This window comes from Penicillium malachiteum (assembly GCF_028827825.1).
Source record: "Penicillium malachiteum strain IBT 17515 chromosome Unknown utg000004l:1.0-4883003.0:1.0-4884900.0, whole genome shotgun sequence".
Taxonomy (NCBI): Eukaryota; Fungi; Ascomycota; class Eurotiomycetes; order Eurotiales; family Aspergillaceae; genus Penicillium; species Penicillium malachiteum.
Window position 1 is genome coordinate 2,494,873 of NW_026643097.1, and position 21,928 is coordinate 2,516,800.

At 47.9% G+C, this 21,928-nt stretch overlaps 7 protein-coding genes across 7 annotated transcripts; 4 read left to right on the forward strand and 3 right to left on the reverse strand.

The window, feature by feature from the left end:
* Positions 1-529: 529 nt before the first annotated feature.
* jhd1 ([Histone H3]-lysine-36 demethylase) lies at positions 530-4,856 on the reverse strand (the record flags this gene model as incomplete). Its single annotated transcript, XM_057092470.1, has 3 exons — positions 530-1,408; positions 1,466-3,966; positions 4,010-4,856. 3 exons carry the CDS (start codon positions 4,854-4,856, stop codon positions 530-532), a joined length of 4,227 nt encoding a protein of 1,408 aa, XP_056943644.1.
* Positions 4,857-5,939: 1,083 nt separating this feature from the next.
* N7483_009044 (putative pre-mRNA branch site protein p14) lies at positions 5,940-6,662 on the forward strand (the record flags this gene model as incomplete). The annotated part of the gene is made up of 5 exons (XM_057092471.1): positions 5,940-5,971; positions 6,104-6,127; positions 6,238-6,294; positions 6,363-6,490; positions 6,562-6,662. 5 exons carry the CDS (start codon positions 5,940-5,942, stop codon positions 6,660-6,662), a joined length of 342 nt encoding a protein of 113 aa, XP_056943645.1.
* Positions 6,663-7,689: 1,027 nt separating this feature from the next.
* Positions 7,690-8,825, forward strand: N7483_009045 (STIMATE family protein; the record flags this gene model as incomplete). The annotated part of the gene is made up of 2 exons (XM_057092472.1): positions 7,690-8,115; positions 8,172-8,825. The coding sequence occupies 2 exons, from the start codon at positions 7,690-7,692 to the stop codon at positions 8,823-8,825; spliced, it is 1,080 nt and encodes a 359-aa protein (XP_056943646.1).
* Positions 8,826-9,321: 496 nt separating this feature from the next.
* On the forward strand, positions 9,322-11,375 carry N7483_009046 (WD40 repeat domain-containing protein; the record flags this gene model as incomplete). Its single annotated transcript, XM_057092473.1, has 4 exons — positions 9,322-9,657; positions 9,735-10,235; positions 10,299-11,160; positions 11,224-11,375. The coding sequence occupies 4 exons, from the start codon at positions 9,322-9,324 to the stop codon at positions 11,373-11,375; spliced, it is 1,851 nt and encodes a 616-aa protein (XP_056943647.1).
* Positions 11,376-12,021: 646 nt separating this feature from the next.
* Positions 12,022-14,220, reverse strand: N7483_009047 (uncharacterized protein; the record flags this gene model as incomplete). Its single annotated transcript, XM_057092474.1, has 3 exons — positions 12,022-12,459; positions 12,523-13,898; positions 14,199-14,220. 3 exons carry the CDS (start codon positions 14,218-14,220, stop codon positions 12,022-12,024), a joined length of 1,836 nt encoding a protein of 611 aa, XP_056943648.1.
* A 670-nt stretch (positions 14,221-14,890) lies between these two features.
* On the forward strand, positions 14,891-15,837 carry N7483_009048 (TFIIIC subunit 6 family protein; the record flags this gene model as incomplete). Its single annotated transcript, XM_057092475.1, has 2 exons — positions 14,891-14,971; positions 15,028-15,837. 2 exons carry the CDS (start codon positions 14,891-14,893, stop codon positions 15,835-15,837), a joined length of 891 nt encoding a protein of 296 aa, XP_056943649.1.
* A 1,439-nt stretch (positions 15,838-17,276) lies between these two features.
* Positions 17,277-17,501, reverse strand: N7483_009049 (uncharacterized protein; the record flags this gene model as incomplete). Its single annotated transcript, XM_057092476.1, has 1 exon — positions 17,277-17,501. One exon carries the CDS (start codon positions 17,499-17,501, stop codon positions 17,277-17,279), a length of 225 nt encoding a protein of 74 aa, XP_056943650.1.
* Between the last annotated feature and the right edge of the window lie 4,427 nt (positions 17,502-21,928).

Genomic DNA, 21,928 nt, shown 5'->3' on the forward strand with positions numbered 1-21,928 from the left:
TACTAGGATTCTCATAATTGCCTTATCAATAAATTCTGTACTATGGAGGCAAGTGTAACAAACCAAGGAAACTCAGCAAGTGATTGCGCGTGTTTAGACAGTTGACAAGAAATGAGATAATGAATTGAAGCACAGAAAGGAACGTGCACATATTTGGATTAGAAAGAAACAAAAGAAATGAAATCCTGGACGAACAAGGATTCAGAAACGGTCAGATCAAGAGAACTCCATAACAAAAAATCGCAGGGGACGGGAAACGCCATGGTCAACCCTGAATCCAAAGGGGACACAAGTAACAGAGAACGCCCTCAGAATAGTTGAATGAAAAAGAAGAAAGAGAAAATATGAACGCCGAATCTCCATACCCAGCTCCTGAATGATATCTTGAATCAATTGTGTCGACAGAAAAGAACAAAAAGAAGGAATAAAAAATCCTTGAAAGAAAAAGAAAATAAGACGTTAACCAGTCCAGCATGTCGGTCATGAGCAGGTCAAATCTTATGGAATCGAAAGTCTCTCATTATGCAACCTACCCGCGCCGTCTTCGTAAACCGAACTCCTCTTCTTGAAGCTCCCGAATGAGACGAAGACTCTCAGCATCGGTATCTGCTTCATTGAACAAGTGTTTGGAGTGCTTCGATTGATGAGGGGATAGTGAAGTAGTCGCATGCCGATCAAAAGTCCGTTCAGCCATGGGTGAGCTCTTCTTTGCATAAGAGGAAGACGGCCGGGATGAAGGTTTCTTAGACGAGGAAGGGAATCCTGGCGAGGTTCGACGTGTGGTAGATGGAATTGTTTTATTTGCTGGCTTGGGAGGACGAGTCGTGGAAGCCTCTGGTGCGAAGCGCTCCACATGTCGAGGTTGACGTGATGAATGTCGAGAACTGGAATTGGGTGTGTGAAGAGTGGTGGGGACCTCACCCTCAACGGACGCTAGTGGCTCACCATCGTGCACTACATCCATTTCATCGGCCAGCGACGTGGGTGGAGATACCAAGGAGGCGGTCGGCTTTGATGAAACTGGAATCGAATCGGCATCATTGGTTTCAACCGAATCGACATGGAAAACAGGGGGCGATGCATACAAAGCATGACTGAGATGCGTCTCGTCATCCTTGATGGGCTGGGCCTGGAGGTGATTAATAACACCATAGGCGATAGCCTCGTCATCGTAGCTTGCGACAGGCATCATCGCTTGTGTGATGACCCCTCTGCCTTCGACTTGACTGAAGAATGCTGGGTGTGAAATTGGAGAGGTGCTCTCTTGTTTGGTCTTCTTCACTGTGGTAGGGACGCCGTCTTCTTCGTTTGGTCGAGGTCGCTTTGTAGAAGCAGTACCACGGGGCTTCGACCGCTCCTGAGCCTTGATCGGGTCGATATTTCCACGTTCATCATGAATACAACGGCGCTAATTCTTTAGTCAGTTGAGGGCACACAAGCGGAGGATTGAAGATAGTACACTAACCTTGCTTTTCCGACAGTCATCACAAGCTTTGCTTCGTCCTTTCTTACCACCATTAGTTCCGTCAGGGCTTACTTCATTTAGCCTGTTGGCGGCGGCCGTAGATGCTCCCATCACACTCGAGTGAAAAGCTGAGCCATCAAATCGTTCCAGGCCAGCCACGCCGTTAGGTTGAAATCCAGCCTGAGAAGCAATCGCAGCCAAAGAATTGAGTGCGGAGACAGCATCTTGAGCTAGCGAAGATGGAGTGCTAAGACCGGATCCAGGCCCAAATCCGTTAATTGCCATTGGTCGACCTTGCATCCACTCATTTGGCTCGTCCTTGTGGCGACACCTGATGCGCCGTCTGCGACAAGCATCACATGCGACGCGTTTTGGCCCTAGCCCAGAGCCACGCGGTGCAGACTTGGGCTTAGGGGTAGCTGGCTCTTGAGAAGGAGGAGGGACAACAACAGCGATGGTAGTAGTAGCCGCAGCAGCAGGAGCAGCAGTAGGGTCAGGAATTGGACCCATGGGAGCCGGCGTTGCACTCTCAGAAGGTGCAGGGAGACTGCTACTCACGGGAGGTATGGAGGAAGCTATGGGCTCCTCAGTTGGTCGACGAACTGCTTGTCTTTCCGCATATGTGCGCTGTGCGTCCAAATTGCGTTCAGATCTCCGACTCGGCCGGCCGGCAGGCCGTTTTTCTTGAAGAGAGACTTTGGGGTTGCTCTCAATGACACCAGGACGTGTCCACGTAGGAGCCTTCTCATTGCCACGCTTCCATGCAACCCAAATGCCAAATCTCCGGATCACATCCACGGGATCGCTGACCCCCTTTGGAATGGAGCGCCGGACTGCATTTCGTACTTCTATTGTCACTCCATCGACATTATACGAACTTGCAATGAGAGCTGTCCGCAGAAGGTATTTCGTTAATTCTGGGAGGCCTTCCAGCTCGGCCTGAGAATAGAACCGAGCATTGTAGTAAGGCGAACCAACGGGCTCTTGGTTGGTGCGTTCACCAAACTCATAATAGATGGGATATTGTCGATGAAGTCGATAGTTCTCATCCTGGGCGAAAGCGTCCAGCACGTTTTGCGGAATAGGATCATCTTCCAGATACCTCAAAGCTGTATACCATTGGATCTTCTGGAAGAATGGGTACCTGAACTTCTTGGGCACTTTGGTCTCCTTTTCGATATTGAGAATTTTGATTTGCATTCCGTAATTCAGCCTGGTGAGGAAATTGCCACCGATGACCAGACTGTTTTCCGGAGTCCATACGGCATGTATCCAGCCTGATGGGATCAACATAGTATCACCTTCAGATAGATCCACGCGGTAGCACTCCTTGGTTTGGTTGCCCAGGAATATTGAATCTTGCGCGGGGGAATTGCACCACTCCTCATATTTCTTCAGATGCTTGTCCTTGGGAGGGATGAAGAAAAAGGTTTTCTTCCCCTTCAGGATATGGTAATACACGGAGGAACCACCAAAGTCGATATGAAAGTCCGTATAGCAGTCGGCAACGGACATCAAGCAATAGAATTGGACCTTGGGATAGTCTCCAATAGCCTTCAGCTCCTCGGGCCAAACAGCATCTTGCAAGTCGAGATCGCGCACAACCTTCGGTCGCTTGATCAGACGGCCTAGCTTGCTTTGCGACACCTCCAAGCTGATGACATTCCGAACTGGCTTGTTGGGCTCGGTGCTTTCGTAGTAATCGGCCCATTTCTGCATGTTCCATCGCTTATCTTCTCCTTGTTGTGACTTGACATCGATTACCTCAACCCGTTCTTGGGGCCCATAAAGCTCAGCGACAGCCCGCACAGTGAGACCTTGCGGAATCACCATGTCTAGTTGATCTTGGCCACACTCGGGGTACTCCTTCACATCGATCGCTTCTTCAGCAACATGATCCAGGAGCTCATCAAACATCTCTTGTGTGGAAGCTTCGTACACCAAGGTCTCCAGGCTTGAGTCGACTTCCGGAACGGGCTCACGGTTGTTCCAACAGGCGGGGATGACAACAGGCTCATTCCAACCATTGCCTCGTTCGAAGTATTCTGCTGTTACCAGTTCTGGCTTCATGCGAGGGAAGGTCTCGGGTAGGAATCGGATTTTGCCTTGGCGAATGGGCTCGAGGTAATGGTGTTCCACGGAATCACTCGCTGCCTTGACAAGACCTTGATTCAGGCCGGCATAGTCAATTGCCGTGCGAGCACGCGAGGACTTGCGGACAAAAGTTGTTTGGCCGTGGGCTGGTCGGCAGGCACGGCAGATGAACTTATCAACAGTCCGTACCTCCCGGTCGTTCTTGAATCCGGCACAAACGATATGAAACCAGCGCTTGCACCCATCACAGCCAATCCAAGTATCTTCATCTTGCTCCTCAGTTTCTATGGGGATCCGAACCAGGTGACATGCAGCACAACTTGCTTGGTTTCTCTCTACCTCTTCTCCATCATTGTCTTCTTCAACTTTCGGATTAAGATCAGGTGTGTCGTGGGATAGAAAGGGATCTAGGATTGGGGGGGCGTCGGTGATCCCCAAGCCCAGCATAACGAGACACCTCAGTTGGGGTGCTACTATCCTCGCCCTCGTCCTCCCAAACAATCGGAGGCAATGTTCCCGCGCTAGTTGTTGGGCGTACATTGTGAATGGCAGGGCGTGAGAGGAAGGCGGATCCATCAGAGCGAGACCTCATCCGTGATTGTGGAGGAAGACCACCGTCCTCGGCATGTGAAGATTTGACATCTTGCAGACCCGTCAAATCTCCACCAGCGATGCCAACCCGATTATGCCGCATTGAGTCGCCTTCGTATTGGTTGAAAGTCTCATCAATGCTAACTCGTTTTGTGTGGTTATGATTATTGGATGGAAAATTGGTGGGTCGAGCGAAGTTGAGTAAAAGCTCCGCGTCGGTTTTCATGCTGTCTATGAAGGCGGAGTGGGGGTTGTTGTTGCTTTGTGGAATTCCTCGAGGCCGGGACGGTGATAAGTCTCTTTCTGACCGGGCACGCTTCGCCGGCCTCTCGGAGTTATTGTCGGAAGGAAACAAGGGTACATTGGAGTGAGGGTTGGGGGATGGTGGTCGATGTGAGAGAGGAGCAAAAGTCGGACTCGTTGCGAGAGCGATCGTTGCAAGTGTGTCAATGGTCGAGTTGGACCGGCCATGGCCCGACCGGTGATGTGAATTAGCATCGGTAGCAGAGTTTCGTGTGTGATTGGACGGGCGCTGGTCACGATCCAGGCTGGCAGCTCGAGTGACGGCGCGCTCGGCCCAAGATGCACGAAAATCGGTGGTGGTGGAGGGAGTGATGGGTTCGACGGCGCGTCGCGGAGGGGACGGGGTGCGGTATTGAGGGAGGCGATCGCCCATAGGATTTAGGAAGGATGCGGCGCTCATCATTTTTGCGCCGTCGGTGTATGACCGGGAATGGAAAAAAATGAAGGAGACCGAGTCGGCGGTGCGAGAGGATGCGCCTGCGGTAGGTGGGTGCAAAGCGGGGATGTTGGACCACACGGACTAGCGAGAGGCCGTCGCAGAGGAAAAGAAAGTCATTCCTGGCAGGAGATCATGCGCACGAGGGACCGTAAGATGGACCAAAATAATCGATGGAAGGATTGTGGACGGAGGAAGCAAGCGGGATAGAGGGAGAGGCGAGTTGCGGATGCGCTTCGAGTTGAGGGGGCTTCCAGTTTGTCAAGCGGCGGGAGGACAAAGGCGCCGAAAGTCGCGCCGCAGCCCGCGGGCAAGTAAAAGGAAATCGAATCAAATGCAATCCAGTTAGCAGGAATAAGCTCCTGCGAACTGGATAACAGGTATGTTGAAATGGATGGAAGGGCTTCCGAGAAAGGGTGAGTTGGCGGGAGGGGAGAATGTCAAGGCGTGAAAGAGGGAGACAGTAGTAGGCCGAGTAAGTTAGTAGTGTAGATTGGGGCAAGGTGCGTACGCGGGACAAGCTGCGGACTAATTGATAGAAGATCGCGACTTGGGGCTTCCCCAATTCAGGTAATAAGTAAAAGAATTATGCCAATGGAGAGCTTCAATGTGTCTTAAAGAAGTTCAAAGTGGCTTGAATTCCCCGGGTAAGTTGATTCAACTGGCGACGAGAGCGTCGGTTTCGAGCTGTAAGCCTGTAACCACCTGGGCAGGTGATGCTATGACAATACGTGACAGAACGTGGGGATTTTAGTCTTGGAACGATCTTCATAGATAAGGGGGAATTCGTTAAGATAACAGTAACCAGTTGATTCTGTAATTTAGTCACGTATTGTAAAGTGCTTACCTCATCCCGTCGGTCCATCAACGTTCAATTGACGCTAACCCCAATTCGGCCATGCCAAGACCACTCTTCTGCACTCTGCGTGTTCTTCTTGTTCTTTGCGCTTGCTCCTCCTCCTACCACTACTAAAGCCCTCGGTACCCCGGGTATCCCGCTGCTTTATCTCTTTTTAAACCTCTTACTTCTCTTTCTATATCTCTCTGAGGATGAGCCGGAAGCTCGCCCCCGAAGCAAATCGGTACGTACAATTTCTTTTTGCCCCTCTCCATGTCCGGGCACATGAGCGCCACTAGTGTACACGAACAAGTCAAACCTTCATCAGGGAGGAGATCTGGATCTAAATTTATACTAACATATATGATCCCGATAGGATTCTCTTTGTCAAGAACCTCAAGTACGTCTTTTTCGCAATCCGCGGTACTCCGCTAGTCCGCCAAATCTCTTATTCGCCGATATCGATATCGTCTGCAATTTCAAAACTCGGCGCTGACTTTACTTCCTTAGCTATAACGTAACGGCAGAGCAGCTCTTCGACCTTTTCGGCAAGTTTGGGCCTATTCGGTAAGTTCATTGATATCTCACGCGTTTTAAAGATCCATCTCTAATCATCGAATCTTTCCCCCCTGCAGCCAAATCCGTCAAGGTATCGCCAACAACTCCAAAGGTACTGCCTTTGTGGTATATGAGGACGTACACGACGCCAAGCAGGCATGCGATAAGCTTAATGGCTTCAATTTCCAGAACAGATACTTGGTCGGTACGTTAAGGGCTATCCGTTCACCCTGGGGAAAAATTGTTTGAACACAACTAATGTATCCCCGATAATAGTATTATATCACCAGCCCGAGAAGATGCTCCGTTCGAAAGAGGACCTCGCCGAGAGACAAGAAAATCTGGAACGGCTTAAACAGCAGCATGGAATAGAATGATATGACGATATTCCGCTCTAATGATGCCCTCTGCAAGCGTTTAGCTGCGCACGGTATTACGACAGCTCTCCTATTCTATCGAATTCGGCTTGGTTGAGGGGTTACCGGCGTTTTTTTTATTCCCTGGGGTTTCTTCTATATTTTCGACCTTCAGCGGCAGGGTGATGGAGGTTCGATGGGTTTTATCTGTTGGTGCTCCATCGTGATCGAGGACTTTTTGCACGAAGCCAACACGATGGGAGGTTTTATTTATTTCTATGTGCATTCTATTACATACTCTTATTCCTGGTGATCACAATATGAATCCCCCCCACTTTTGCTCAGCAATCGATGTTCCATGACGTTCAAGTTTCTAAGGAGGTTTTCGGGTATTGAATCTATATCTACTAGTGTCATCGATGCGTTTAGTTTGACAAATCTGATCTATTGAAGAACAATCTGTTCATCATTTCAATAGCCTCTTTATTCCAAATTAGGGTCTCGGCAATGCGAAGCGTTGAGATCCACTCAACTAACACTGGACCCTTGTTTCATCGCCGGTCTAGTTCACTATAGATTGACAAATCTACCACCGCTTATGAGCAATACCAACTTCCCAAATGAGAGTAGTCTGACATATTACTTCAGCTCTATTCCAGCCCCTTGTAGATCCCGTACCCCGTAATGTCATCATTGCTTGCCCGTTATGTATAGAGCACAGCCAAGGAAGCCTGGGCCGTGTCGATCCCGCTGCGGGGGGCGGACACCGCCTCCAGTAGCTCATTGCATGGTAGGTGTCATCGCCCCAAGTCTCTTCTCCGAACATAATCCTTAATACAACTTCTGCCGCCCGCTAGGCTATTTTAAACCATGCTTAATCTTTAAATTACGCCTCGGTGCCCACTAAGCCCGGTGGCTACTTCGATCAGATCTCGAACGTGACACAAACTTGCAATTCGGTGTACGTCACATGTTCCCACACACCAGACACGAAGAAACCTACTAGTGGACCATCTGCGCAGCAGACCTGCGTCTTGCATAAGCAGCCATGGATCCTTCTCCCATATCTCTTGCTTTTAAAGCGTCAACGACTCTTATCGCTTCAACCTCACCTCCAGACCCGTCATCAACATCGCATGTCCACATGCTCCACTATCATGGAACTTCTCTAGCCGGGATGCAGGAGTTTGATGGAGATACCGGCGAATGTAAATTGCTTGGGCCCTTTTCGATTCTCGTTCAGACTGCTCTTGGGGCACTAGCGCTACTGTCGTTGGTTTACAAACGATGGAGAGAACGGCCTCAACGCCCAGTCAAAGTATGGGCCTTTGACGCCTCAAAGCAGGTCTTTGGGTCGGCCATGATTCATTTAGCAAACCTATTCATGTCTATGCTGTCAGCCGGTCAGTTGGAGATCCAAATGGACTTTAAGCCGAACCCGTGCTCATTTTACTTGTTGAATCTTGGGATCGATGTGGGTACCCTTATGACATTGTGGATTTCCCTAATATGGACTAACATTCGCTTCAGACTACTCTAGGAATTCCCATATTAATCATTGCACTTCGAATACTAAATCTTCTCGCATCATACACTACTCTCGCGAACCCTCCAGAATCAATCGAGTCCGGCAACTATGGCCATCCGCCCCGCTCAGCTTGGTGGTTCAAGCAATCCATGATCTACTTCTGGGGTTTGCTCATTATGAAAATATGTGTTTTCTTCCTGATTCAACTTTTTCCCATCATCGTCAAGATCGGTGACTGGGCTCTACGCTGGACAGAAGGAAATACTGCCCTGCAAATCACCTTTGTGATGCTTCTCTTCCCTGTCATCATGAACGCTATTCAATATTATATCATCGATACTTTCATCAAGAAAAAGGTGTCTCACGACTTCCTTCACGATGATCACGGTGACGCTGTTGATGATGATGACCTTCACCGACGAAACCTTCTGGATGGTATCGACGAGGCATACTCATCTGATTCTGATGTAGAGGACGCACCGGGAAAGAAAGCTCCTCTGCCATTATCCCAACCTAAGGGTTTCTTCCAGGACTCAGAAGCTACTCTGACTGAGGATCACTCACCGGTACCCCCTTACGAGGCCATCAGTTCGGGCTCTAGTAGCAGTCATCACGAGCATGGCCAGTCTAAGCCGATTGCCCAAGTCCATCACTGAATGGGTTGGAATTTGCTAGTTAAAATCCCAGTCCCATCCGATCATGCATACACGAAACTGTTCTTCTGAAATACGACCATTTTGTTCTTATTTATGTAGATACTCTATATCAACGAGCTGGTAGCTTCATAGAATGATACTGCTCTGCACATCTTTAATAATCTTGTGGTACAGTTCTTTTCCGTCTAGTACATAAATATCTATGTCTACTGAAATCCCTCATCAATCTACATACGGAACATAAGGATTCCTTGATTAACGGCCTCATGTGAGCGTCATCATGTCTGGGATACGAGTATTGTGGCCTCAGGCACCAGTATCTTGGCCGACGTTGACCGACATCCACACCGCCCATTTCTGCCCGCCCTGCAAAAATCAAAGCGAAAAATATTCTGAATCCCGCTCCGCAAGCTACAGATCGCCGATCGCATCGACGATTTATGACCTAACGAGAAATCGCAGCATCCATTCGACCTTAGGATTCTGCTCTCCCACAATGCCTAAAGCTGGGCTCAAAGTGAAGACCAAGCGGTCGACCGCTCAACCTCCGATCGATAATGATCCAATGAACCAACACTCGGACAACGACATCGACATGGACGATGATACCAGTTCGAACGAGGAAGATCTCCCTGAGAAGGATGAGGCTGAAAAGAAGCTCGAGCGCATGCTCTTTGGTGACGATGAAGGATTCATGGGCGCATTGAAGAGCCAACAGGAACGTGCTGCTGGTATGCAGCTCACTCTGCTCAGCGATGATGAGAGTGGAAGTGGTGGTGAGGGCGATGAGGATGATGAGAACGAGAACATTGAGGATATGTCAGACGCAGACGTATGTGAACCTAGTGGGGGAAAACTGGCCGAAGCGGCTCAATTCGATGTCAATTCTAACTATGTTGATTTCAATAGCTCTTTTTCCTCGACTCAGGCGTCGTTCCCGAAACTACAGATGTCATTCCTTCAGCAGAGACACCATCCGATGAGGAAGATGAGGAATCCGCCCCCGCAATCTGGCATGACAGTGATGACGAGAACCTTGCCGTCTCACTCTCCAGCCACGCTAGATTGCGCAAACTGCGTGTTGCAGAGTCGGAGGATGTGATTAGCGGCAAGGAATATATTCGACGACTGCGCAGACAGTTCCAGCGCATGCAACCTACTCCCGACTGGGCGAACCCTGAACTGGCTGCTAAGCGTCGCAAGACGGGCTCGGACGCTGAGTCCGGTGCTGAGGAGATCGACTCGGATGACGAGGCTGGATACTTATCGATGCAGCCACTGGCTAAGCTGCTTCAGAATACTACGGATCTCACCCGTATTGAAGACAATGCTCGTAGTGGTGGAAAGCGCAAGTTGCGACAGGAAGTACTAGATATCCAACGTCTCAAGGATGTTGGTAAGGCACAACCGGTAAGACACCATTCAGTCCTTTTGTCCCATCAATATCCACGCTAACATATTAATCACCTCTAGTCCTCCATTGACTCGCTCACTTTCCACCCTCACTACCCTCTCCTGCTCTCCTCGGGTCCCGCATCAACCCTCTTCATGCACCACATCTCCCCCTCCGCACCAGCCCCGAACCCCCTCCTCACTTCCCTGCACATCAAAAACACTCCAATCCACACCTCCGCATTCGCGCCACCTGGAGGAAACAAGATCTTCGCCTCCGGTCGACGACGATACTTCCACATCTGGGACCTGGATACCGGCAAAATCGACAAGGTCAATGGCACCGCCGACCGAAAAGAAGAACAAAAGTCCATGGAACGCTTCAAGCTCTCACCCTGTGGCCGTTATATCGGTCTTGTCGGCACATCCCGTAAGGGTGGTGGTCTGATTAACGTCCTAGACTCCGGAACCGCTCAATGGGTCGCACAAGTCCGCGTTGATGGTAGTGGCGGTGTTGCCGATTTCGCCTGGTGGTCTGATGGTGAAGGTATGACCGTTGCTAGTAAGAACGGTGAAGTCTCCGAATGGGATGGTAGACTCCGTCGTGTCGTTGCACGCTGGGTGGATGCCGGTGCTGTTGGAACTACAGTCCTTAGCCTTGGTGGTCGCTCTGGTCGTGCTCAGCTTGGTGGTGATCGTTGGGTTGCGATCGGTTCTTCCAGTGGTGTCGTTAATATCTATGATCGTCGTGACTGGGCTGCGGCTTACGCTGCTGCTTCCCAGACTGAGAAGGATGGTCCTTCGCAAGCTGGTATCCCCCGTAACCCGGAGCCTGCGCGTGCTTTGGATCAACTTACTACACCTATTAGCCATTTGGTTTTCGCGCCAGATGGTCAGATGTTGGCTATGTCCAGTCGTTGGAAGCGTGATGCATTGAGACTTGGTAAGCATATATCTTTTTATATTTGGTTTCTTTTTGTGGGATGAGGCTAATTGTGTTTCTTAGTTCACCTTCCTTCTTGCACGGTTTACCGTAACTGGCCTACTTCCAATACGCCGCTTGGTCGTATTTCCTCGGTGGCTATCTCCCCGAACTCGGAGCAGTTGGCTGTTGCTAACGAGCAGGGTCGTATTCGACTCTGGGAGATTCGGGGATAGACATCAGTATAACTTGATGCATCTACCTTCCTTTGCTTGACATATGTTTTATGTATATCCTGGCGTCTCGGACCAGCATTTTACAAGGTTCTTTTTGCGAACATAAATGTATTCAATATAAATCATGCTAAAATACTTTGAGTTCGGCTTAATCCCTGCCCAGGTGCCTAGGTAAAACCCCACGTACCTACTAGTGATAACTTGGGATGAATATTGGTACCTAGGTAGTAAGAAAAGAGGGAATACTAGATTGACGTCTATCAAGCTATATATCCAAACATTTCGCCGGTTCCAAGTTGATGAGCTCTAGATAAAACTTTCATCCAACACCTGCACCAAAACGGAATCAACCCGAAATAAAAAAGCAGACCAAACGCCAAACGCCCTGTATCAACCCAGCCATAAGGAATGCATCAAGCGAGGGTCAAGTAGAATCATGGTATCATGTCGTTCATGAGTGTCTAACTTTGACCAAGCAAAGCGAGAAAGGAGCGAAAAGGGATCCAAAGCAGGATCTAAACTGCCCATTTTTGATCATCATGCAAATAATTGAGACAAACAGGGGTATAATCAGGTAAAATCAAAATAGCCAAATGAAAAGAAATGGAAATAGATGCTGGTGAGATCTGATCCGTGTAGATGTGAGTTACTCGTCAGGCCCTGAGGAGCCCCAGCGTGAATCTCGACTTCCTTCACCAATCCAATCTCTAATAACACAGGGTTTCGTATCGGGCCCTTGACACACCTTGCGTCGATTGAGATGTTTGAATCGGGGTCCGAGCGGTCCGTTCACGTAGTGGTATTGTCCAGCAAATCGGTATTGTCGAGAGTCGCCGAGAGCATAGAATTTATCGCCCCAGTGACCGCGGAAGTAGAACCACTCAGTAGGGGATTCAGGATTGGCGGTGGATGCACGGAGGATGTCATTGTCATAGTCATATGTATATGCGTGTATGTTGAGTGTGGGATCCCAGAGTGGGCCTCGGTCGGTAATGTCGTGTAGTAGTCCCAAGGGAAGAATGTATGGGTGTACATCCGGTGTGGCATACATGGCATGACTGCCTTCGGCAGAGTAGATAACAGGCTAGGATGAGGTTAGGATTAAACGTGGAAGAGTCAAACCGAGTAAGGAGGTTAGGTGACTTACGCGTTGCCCAAGCTTTTCTACAACTTCATAGTTGTATGCCTCACCCGCTCGGTGAGCGCTGAAGAATAGGGCTTTGGGGTTGCCGTGGTGGAACCGCACAAGACAATGCTCCCAATCACCAACATGGTTTCCGAATCGTACATTCATCACAGTGTTTCCCAAATTGAAACTGTAGAAGAAGAACCAGAAAGCGTCGACGACTCCGTTGCCCTTGTCCATGACGAGTAAAATGGCGGGCGCGTCACTTCGACCTCCGCCGCCTGGGACTAAAGGTTTTTGAATCTCGTTACCCCCGTATCGTTTCCGAAGCTCATGGAGTAAGTATTCTTCGGCGTGTGAGGATTCCTCTTTCAATGCTTCTTTGATGTCGTCGTCACTCATATAATCCTCATAATCCTCCTGATACTCTTCCTGGTAATCTTGCTGGTCTTCCCGATCTTGCGTGACCTGACTCAAATCAGACCATTGGGCACGCTCTTCTGGCGTATCAATGTGACCATCTATCCGACTATCCCAATCCGCCCAGGATTCTTTCCTCCTTCCACCCTTCGATTGCGGAATGTTATTTTCACCCTCCAGCCAAGGTGGTCGGGTCTGGGGATCATCGTTACTGGTCAAGTAAACATTTTTCACATCAAACTCATTCAGTTGATCAAGGTCGGTGAGGGTCGGATGATCCCATTGACCTTGCATAGGGGTGTAATTGAGCATGGGAGTGGTGTGGTACAGATGTTCGGCGATATCACCAGGCCAATATTGTTCCTTGGAGTAGAGATGAACAAGTGGGGCATAGTCAAAAACATAGTCGGGGATCTCCCGCTTAGCCCACTCATCCGCATTCCACTCAGATTGATTTGCCCCGCTAGACCAATATGAGCGCCAGGACTCAGCACCGTCCTCGTCATTATCGTCGGGTACTTCGGTCCAGGCGGCCGAGTTACGATGTCCGTATGGCTCGTGGGCTAATTGAAAATGGGCGGCACCGCAGATGCCGATCCAGCGGCAGCTCTTACGGTCGAACCAGGAGCGCGAGGTAGCTATCCAGCTCGACTCCTCACGATCCTCCGCAGACCAGATGAAAGCGTTGGGGCGAGTAGCGCGGACTATGCTATTAACGGAGACATAAATAATGAGTGACGACAGAGTCAGAATGGTTATTTGCGCTTTGCGAGTCATCTGTTGCAGGCAATCGGTATAGACAGCCAATGAAGACTTGGATAGGGACTCGGATAGACCAGCTTCTATGATCCCGGTTGACACGGGAGGGTCAATGCAGGGAACCGATGATAAGGCTGAGGGGCATAGTACCGGGGAGGAGTCTATGGAATGAGAAGTAACGAGAGAGATGAGGCAGTAGAGCAGGATGGGGGGAACGCCTAGACATTTATGTCCATGTTAGTGTTTTTGACCGGGCTTTCCGATTCCAGCCCCATGTGTGTGGATTTGTAAATAAAAGAAAATAAAATAAAAAAATCAGTTTAACATAAAAAATTGGGTCCAAATTATTAGTACATAAAAATGGGGGAGAAAAAAAAAGGATAAGACCAAGTCAGCATTAAGGCCGGGAACCTGCGGAAATGCCTAGACATTTCCCGGATGAGATCGCCCATAGGTTGCCGAGAGTGTTATTCTGCATGCAGAAGCTAAGAAAAAAAACGGAAGACTCGGATACTTACGAACACATGATGTTCTCGCCATTTCGGAGTTAAGGTATGAAATGAATAAAAAAAAGAAGAAAAAAAGAGGGAAAAAGAGAAAAAAAAAGGGTGATCCGTTACCTTGCTTACTCTCTTGATGAGGGGTTCAAGTTGTAGATCATAGATCTTGGTCCTACCAGTCCATCTCTATGCATCCCATAATGTACAATGTACAATGTACATTTTTATTCATATTTTCCTTACACATGAGTTGATTGCTTATTTAGATATCGCCTATTTTTCCTATCATTTTTTTTTCTCATAAATCCGAGTCAAACTAAACATGTTTCGCCACCCCGAGTCACGACAAGCGGCTAGAGTCCGATCTAAAAACGGATGAAACGGAGTTGATGACTGGATCATTGGATAATTTCGATAATGGTATTTACTAAAAGCTTTGTAGAATAGAGTTCAATTCCACTTTTCAAATCCATTCCCGTCAGAACAGGGATAAGTTCCTAATCTCCACCATTAACTCATGTGAGGTCCCCATTGATCTGATATATGCATAGCACAAGTACCAGTTACAGGTTGTTGGTCAGTTGCCAATCACTTGCCCAGGTGGGATCCTCACCGCCTTTGCTGACTCATCTGTATTATCGCGCCTATCTCCTCCACTTGCATTGTACATACTCTTCAGAGCTCATATAGGAGAAGAAATCTTAGCAATCATGAATCCTCCTCTAGATCCTATGCTTCTGGACCCAGGTGAATACGAGTATGAATATGAATATGATGAGACCGAGACCGAGGTAAACCCCCCCCTCATGACTACCTGCTTTTGTCTCACAGCTGATCTTTTGCATAGAGCTTCTATCTAAACCTGGATTTAACCTCCATCAATGGTCCAATCCGCCCTCCACGACAACGGAATGACGAGAACCAAAATGACCCCATCGTCGAAGATCAATTTCAAGATGTTGCAGATGATCAACTGGACGGACACTCTTTTGCGCCCTTGGAGACCAACAACTCAGACACGTTATCGAGCGAGCGAATCCAACTGCTAGGTCTACACACGTGCAACCCCATTATCTCCTACAACAACCAAACCTTCAGTTGCGCATGGGCTGATCAAATTGGGACTGAATTAATCTTTGCGCATCCCGAGACCATACCCGATCCAAACCATATCCTCAAGCCCCTGCGAAAGGGTCCCGCGTATGAGCTACTCGCCGCCAATAACGTCAAGCTCATAGGCCGCAAAGCGACCATCGTCTCTAGTTCAAACCCGGGATTGGTTCTAGACCCTACGCCTGATGCGACAGATGTCAACTCTATTTCAACCGACGTAGACGCATCACCCTCCCACGCCCCGACTTCTACGGCCGTCCCTCGTCGTCCACAAGCATCCACACATCAAGCCAACTTCATTCAACGTCTGCAGGCTATGAAGAATGCAAAGGGTCAGTCGGATACTGTGCGCACGGCCATGACGCTCCGTCGCAATGTGAACTATGCCGACCGACTGACCGCGTGGGCTCGTACCGAAGCTCAACTGGCGGAAATCGCGAACTTGAATAGACGTGCTGCGAATGGTGATGAGGATGCGTTGGATATCCTAGAACACATGCTCCGTGCTTGTGAAAGGGCTGAGGAGGCTCGCATCAATTCTTGATCACCCCGATAAGGATTTCGCCCTCCGCCCGAACCGCGGGTATTCGGGTTATGATGATTGTCTTTTCATGCTCGCCAGGTGGATACAGACCGAAGTCATGTTATTCATCGGTGCTATGTTTCCAACTTCTATTGTTAGGTGCATGCCTGGAAGGATTCAACACTCTGCATGCTCTGTCTTACATTGGGGTCCTCAGGCTGTCAACTTGAACCCAATCTGACAGTACCTGGGGCTGCAGGTCCCGTCGAACGGCTACCCCTATGGGGCGCCCCACATAAAGAGCTGCCTTGAACTGACCAGAATGCCGGAGAAAGAAAGAAAGAACGAGAAACAATCAGCGCAATCTCATGCGCCATTGCGAACCATTCCCCTCAATGATGCCTAATGTGATGGGTGTGATGAATCAATCCCCACCATACCCCGGAATTCAGATTTCGCTCATTTCAACCATCTGGTTCGTGGGATCGTTCCTCGCCATCTACTCCATACTGCAATTTCCCCCAGCCAACATTGTACAACCATAGCTCTACCAATAGATGGTGCCATGTTCTTCGTTAGAAGCGCCTGTGACGTCGTGATCGGCACTTCTCCTCCTGGCGCTTCCTTTCAGGAGTTCTCTAACGGCCCCCACGAATAGGATCGCGGGATAATTTCTTTCACTTCGTCGGTGTACAGCTGGTGTACAGCTATCGAGCCGCCTGTACCTTGTACTTGTGATGAGAAAGGGGTATGTACACTGTACTACTGTGCCTGGCTCAATTGGGAAGCGTTCGAGAGTGCGATGCTTATCTTCGCACTAAGACAAAGAAATTAATCAATACTTGATTTCATCTTGAGTCTAGACCTTGATCAATATAGCTGTAGCCTTGGAGCTCGTTTTTTTCTTCTCTTTGTTTACTTACTAGTAGCGGTGAATCATACAATTAATCTGGATCTGGTTGAAATTAATTTGACTGAGATCACGAAGACGTAATAATGTATGCATCAAAGTGGGTCATTCAGGACCTAGCTACCTAGGTACAGTACATCGTAGTACAAAGTACAGCATGCTTAGAGCTATGATAGAATACTCTAAATTGTGGTATTTTCGATCATCGGAAATATGAATTTTTAAATTGATTTGAATTGAGTATTATTATTCAAGTTAGGGAATCAGCACCACAAACTCCCTAACCTTTTGTGTATCCGTAAAGAACCAGTCATTAAAGTCAGAAGACTTGATTCACGCCACGCTAATGCAAGCCCTTGTAAGAAATCACGAATCCGAAAGCAGAAATCAAAAACCGAATCTATCCCCGTAACCCGAACTGCCGTGTGAAATAAGATAGTGGATGGAGGAATGTGGAGGTGGAGGTATTGTAGGGCCAGCCAGTATCCTCGTATGTCTCCAATGCTCAAACCCGTAAGCGAAAGAGAAGAAGTGTGAAAGAGTTGATGATTTACTCAAGACTGAGACTGGGAATCTTCTCATGCTTGATAGAGGCCTTGCCGTTACTGTCAACAGCGAAGGAAACAGGCGAGGGTGGTGGAGCAGGAGGAAGTCCATCTTCGAGCATCTTAGTAGACTTGTTTCCCGGCACGATGATCAGGTTCTGAGAGAAGCTCATCAGAGCTTCGTGGGTGGTGGGTGGGCTCATAGTCTTGGGAGTAGCGACAGCTGCCATTTTGATTGAGTTGAAGGGTTGAGAGTAAGTGAGGTATGAGGTATGGAAGTATGAGATGTCGAGAGATGAGGACGGTTGAACTTGAAGCGACGGAGTTCTTTGTAGTTCAGATAGCGTTGATACCGAGGTACTCAGTGAATGAATTCAAGTTTTGATTGGAAGTAATGGGAGCTTCACTGGTTAAATATTTTTGATTAGCTGTTTGCTCAGTCTGATTTTCGTGCACCTATGCTTGACTTCTTCCGAAACCGCCCGAGGGAAGTTCAAGTGGATCGGCATCGGAGCTGGGGCGGCAAATGTATAGACATGAAAATGGTAAATGATTTACTCACCTGGACTTTGAAGAAATTCGAGAGGATTCGATAATTTTTTTTCGAAAGATGGGAGGGGGGGGGGGGGAGTTTTTAAGTAGAGATAAGCGATGAGTGAGTGAATGGTGAAGTGTACAAAGTCTTTTGGCTTCCAGAACTTGATAAGCAGAAAAAAAGTATAATAAAAAGATAAGTATAGGTCTGAGTATACTGTACATGAGGTCCGGGGTTGGAACGATAGTTATACTCTCAAGTGCTTCACCCTTTTTATTCACCCTTTTTTTACATATTGATTTGAAATCTCGGAAAATCAAACAGCCAAAATAAATCCTCACCCAATTGTGGAGTATAACAACATGCCTGGGGAGATGTACCAGGTACCCAGAGTACAAGCGAAGATCGTTTAAGCCAAGCCAAACGCCTCATTCTCTCCTAATAAAAAAAACAATTCGATCAACCAACCACAATACTCAGTGGGAACAGGGATGGATACTCCACCCTTCAATTCGCTCCATCTCACCATACATAATCGCCAAATATCCTTCCGGGGAAGAAAGACGCGTTCCAAGTGTGGGGAACGCGGGATCCATCAAGGACCCATTTCGATGTACGGAGTACCCAACAGGGGCGAAAAAAACTCGATGGATCAGCTCTTCTCCGGTCTATGGACCACTAGTGAATGTTCTAGGGGCGGGGAACTTGGGGCGAGGATGCCGGGGTCCTTTGTCTTGGGATTATTGGCGTTAAAACTGGGATGAAAAGGGAACAAGTGTGGAATCTGATTTCCTTCTAGTTCCGTTCTTTTGCCGGGGAAATCCCGGCACGAGCTGGTTTCAAATGTTAATGTTGAGATGTGTGTGATTTGATGAGAAGTACTCTAATATACCTGAGTATATGGAGTATAAGGAGTATCAGGATTCAAAGTATACTCCATACCACATGATATGTGCAGTTTCATCTGTATATGTGGAACAGGGGGGGTACGCAGTTCATTCAAGTTGCTCCAGAGTACAGTGGAGTCAAGGGGTGTATATCAGGATATCCGGAATAGCGGTGGGAGTCCGATCCATATTCTAGCCGTTCAGGATCATCCGGATATTCTTCCGCTTCTCCGTTGGAAAGCCTAGGCCAATGTTGATCCGTCAAGCTCCATATGATCAACATCTTGTTCCAAGAAATCATCCAAGACAAAGACCCTCTTTCCCCAGATTCAAGGGGCGTCACATACTATTTACATAAATCCCTGCAATGCACTCCACTCCGATTCAATACATATCTAAATAGTAGCCCTGGAGTCAAATGGTCCAGGGGGGAATGGACATGGACTGTCCCACTGTGCAAGTGCCAGTGCCAGCCCTGAAGGTTAAGCTCTACGGAGTCCCAGTTACCAGGAACTCCGTGGACATTCCAGACGTCTTCAATGTTCGGGAAAAATATCCCCGAGATCCCAGGACTTTTGTCCATTCCGATGACGAGTCTCCATAATTCTTCACCGCATAAGGGTCCGTGAGGGTGTGTTGTTCAACACCATGCATGCAGCCTGAGGCCGTGCTCATTCCTGATTGTATTTCAAGGTTCCAAGGTCAACTGTGCACATGTGCATCAACATAAAGTGGTTCGTTATCTGGCGTCAATCTACTCCGAGTCTGTATGGAGTGCAGAGTACAGAGTACAGAGTAGGTGAAGTTCTAAGCTATCGTACATTCTTATTAGTTATCAAGATAAGACACCTCCAAAACAATACATAAGCTTATCGGGACCAGCAGCTCTCAAGCGCTGTCTTTAGAGTGCAGATGTGCAGATGTGCAGATGTCCAAGTACATAAGTATTGGGTCATCCCGTAAAACAGACATTTTGGAGGTCAAAGTGTTCGTGTTCAGCCCTGGAGTTGCCTAGAACCAGATCAAGACGAAACTAGACTGATAACAACTCAACCTTGGAAGTGCTGCATGTCCGCCTTATGTACCAAGGCCAAAAATGATTGTACTTGATACTTCTGTCGGGCATTTTTCTAAACATTCAGGTTATAAGAGTAGTATTATTTGTCCATTTGAGAATTGGTTGACACATTGACTCTTGGGCAGATATGGAGATTAGAATGAGTCAAACTCACCAGATGTCTCTGGATGCCTCTCGGATTCTCCGTATTAGTATATGCTTGGGCACTGGCGCCTGAAAATTGTCAATCTCAGGATAAGATTCCCGTTTTCGAACAATTCTCTTAAATTTTCGTATTGATGAGTGAGTCCTGGGACACCAACCCCCCCTTGATATACCCCTGTCTGCAAGGTTGGGCCGAATTATGGAATTAAGTCCTCATGACCATGTTAAGGCCATACCAAAACGTGGGTTCTGTCGTGCTTCCGCCACTTTTTTACTTTGACCCGGCTGTGCTATCCGGTTCAGGACAACTTACGAGAGAAAAGAAAATTCCATAATTCTAGCCAGATCTTGTTCAATATCTTCATAAACGGCATACGGAATATCCTTTCCCCTAGAGGATGAATGAAGCTGAACCATTACCTCATCTCTCACCGGTCGGTAGTCTCTTCCAATCGCGATTTCGCCGAGAAAGATAGGCATCACGTAAGGCCCCGCTGAAACTTCTAGTATTATTGGAGTCACGGGGGGGAGTCACGTCTGTTGATTCGTTCTGAGGAAAGACAACGTGCGAACTTTTCTCTGGATCGTGTTTCTTTTTTTTCTTTTACCCCGCATAGACGATCCAGGTACGGAGTCAATGTCCACCAAAATTCATCTCCACCAGGTATATCGCCGGGCCGGGATCACACCTCACTTGGCATTGACTAAAATCATGGTGGAATTGACGCCTTAGCGAAAATCCCCCGGACTTTGATGGCTCAATGGAGGTTCAATTCGTGATCGGGTTCCCCAACTTTCGTAGAAATCAAGTTTTGATAGGGTTAAAATGTAGACGAAATCAGAATTGAGGCATTTAGAAGACCTGGACCTTTTTTCCCTGACACATCGCATTCCACGATGTTCGACTTGAATCACCTCATTTGTGATTAGTCGCGCATAGAAATCAATTCCAATGTTCCAATGTTAGTATGTAGTTCCGAGTCATACATACTACCTAGGTAGTGAGAAGTACTCTACCTAGGTACGGTGTAGGGTGTAGGGTGTAGTATAGAGAAAGGGGGAACTATTAGATCCAATGACCATCTCAGGTGACCAAGTTGAAATTTTTTCAATTTCAATAGAGTATTGATTGATTTATTTCTCAATTTTGGACTCAGCCACATTCTGAGGCCTTTTTTTAGGTCTTTGTCTTGTCTAGCTCTACGGAGTATGTACTCAGTGTACTCAATGTATACCGTTGCCCCGTTGGTACTCCGTATGCAAATGCCCACATGTGCACCAGATTTCCCACCAGATTCCACTTCTTGATTCCCACTTGAGGCAATTCTTCTATTTTCGGCCCGCATGACGCAGCGGGATTTTTTATTCGGCTTAAACCTCGGAATAGAGGGGCGTTTACTACCAATCATTTGAATCGCCTATCGCCGGTCTCTTAGTCACGTTAGTCACGTTAGACTGGCGGTGGAGTCGAAATGCGGATCAAGGGCTTCGAGACCTTTTCAGGCGATACGCATAGCATCGGTTATGGCTGGTGCCAAAAAAAAAGGATCAAGTTTCGTAAAAAGATATTTATTTTTATTAAAGAATATAAAAGGTGTCAAATTCCCCGGATTTCTTGAGACCCATATGTACTACATATAACTCTACATACACAGCACTAGTAACTTGATCGTATACTAGTACTACGAACTTGAACTCGATCTATATATACTTGTTGATGGCGACAGTAAGTCTCTCTCCCCCTCTATCACAATGGCCTAAAAATCCCTCTTTCTCTATCTCCCCCCCTCCCCTTGCCTGTTATCTTTCTCTTTTCAATGGAAAGACGGAAACTCTCCAAGGTTCATTGCAGTTGGAATGGTAATCCCAACCAACTACTTGAAACTGCAGCTCCCGATAAGACCGCAGTTTCATACTTACCCTTATCTATTGCCCCTTCCTCAAAGCCTGAGCTTTTACTGACCTTAAAAACCCTCTCACAGCGTTCTGTTCTTTCTTCTCAATAGAGTCTTC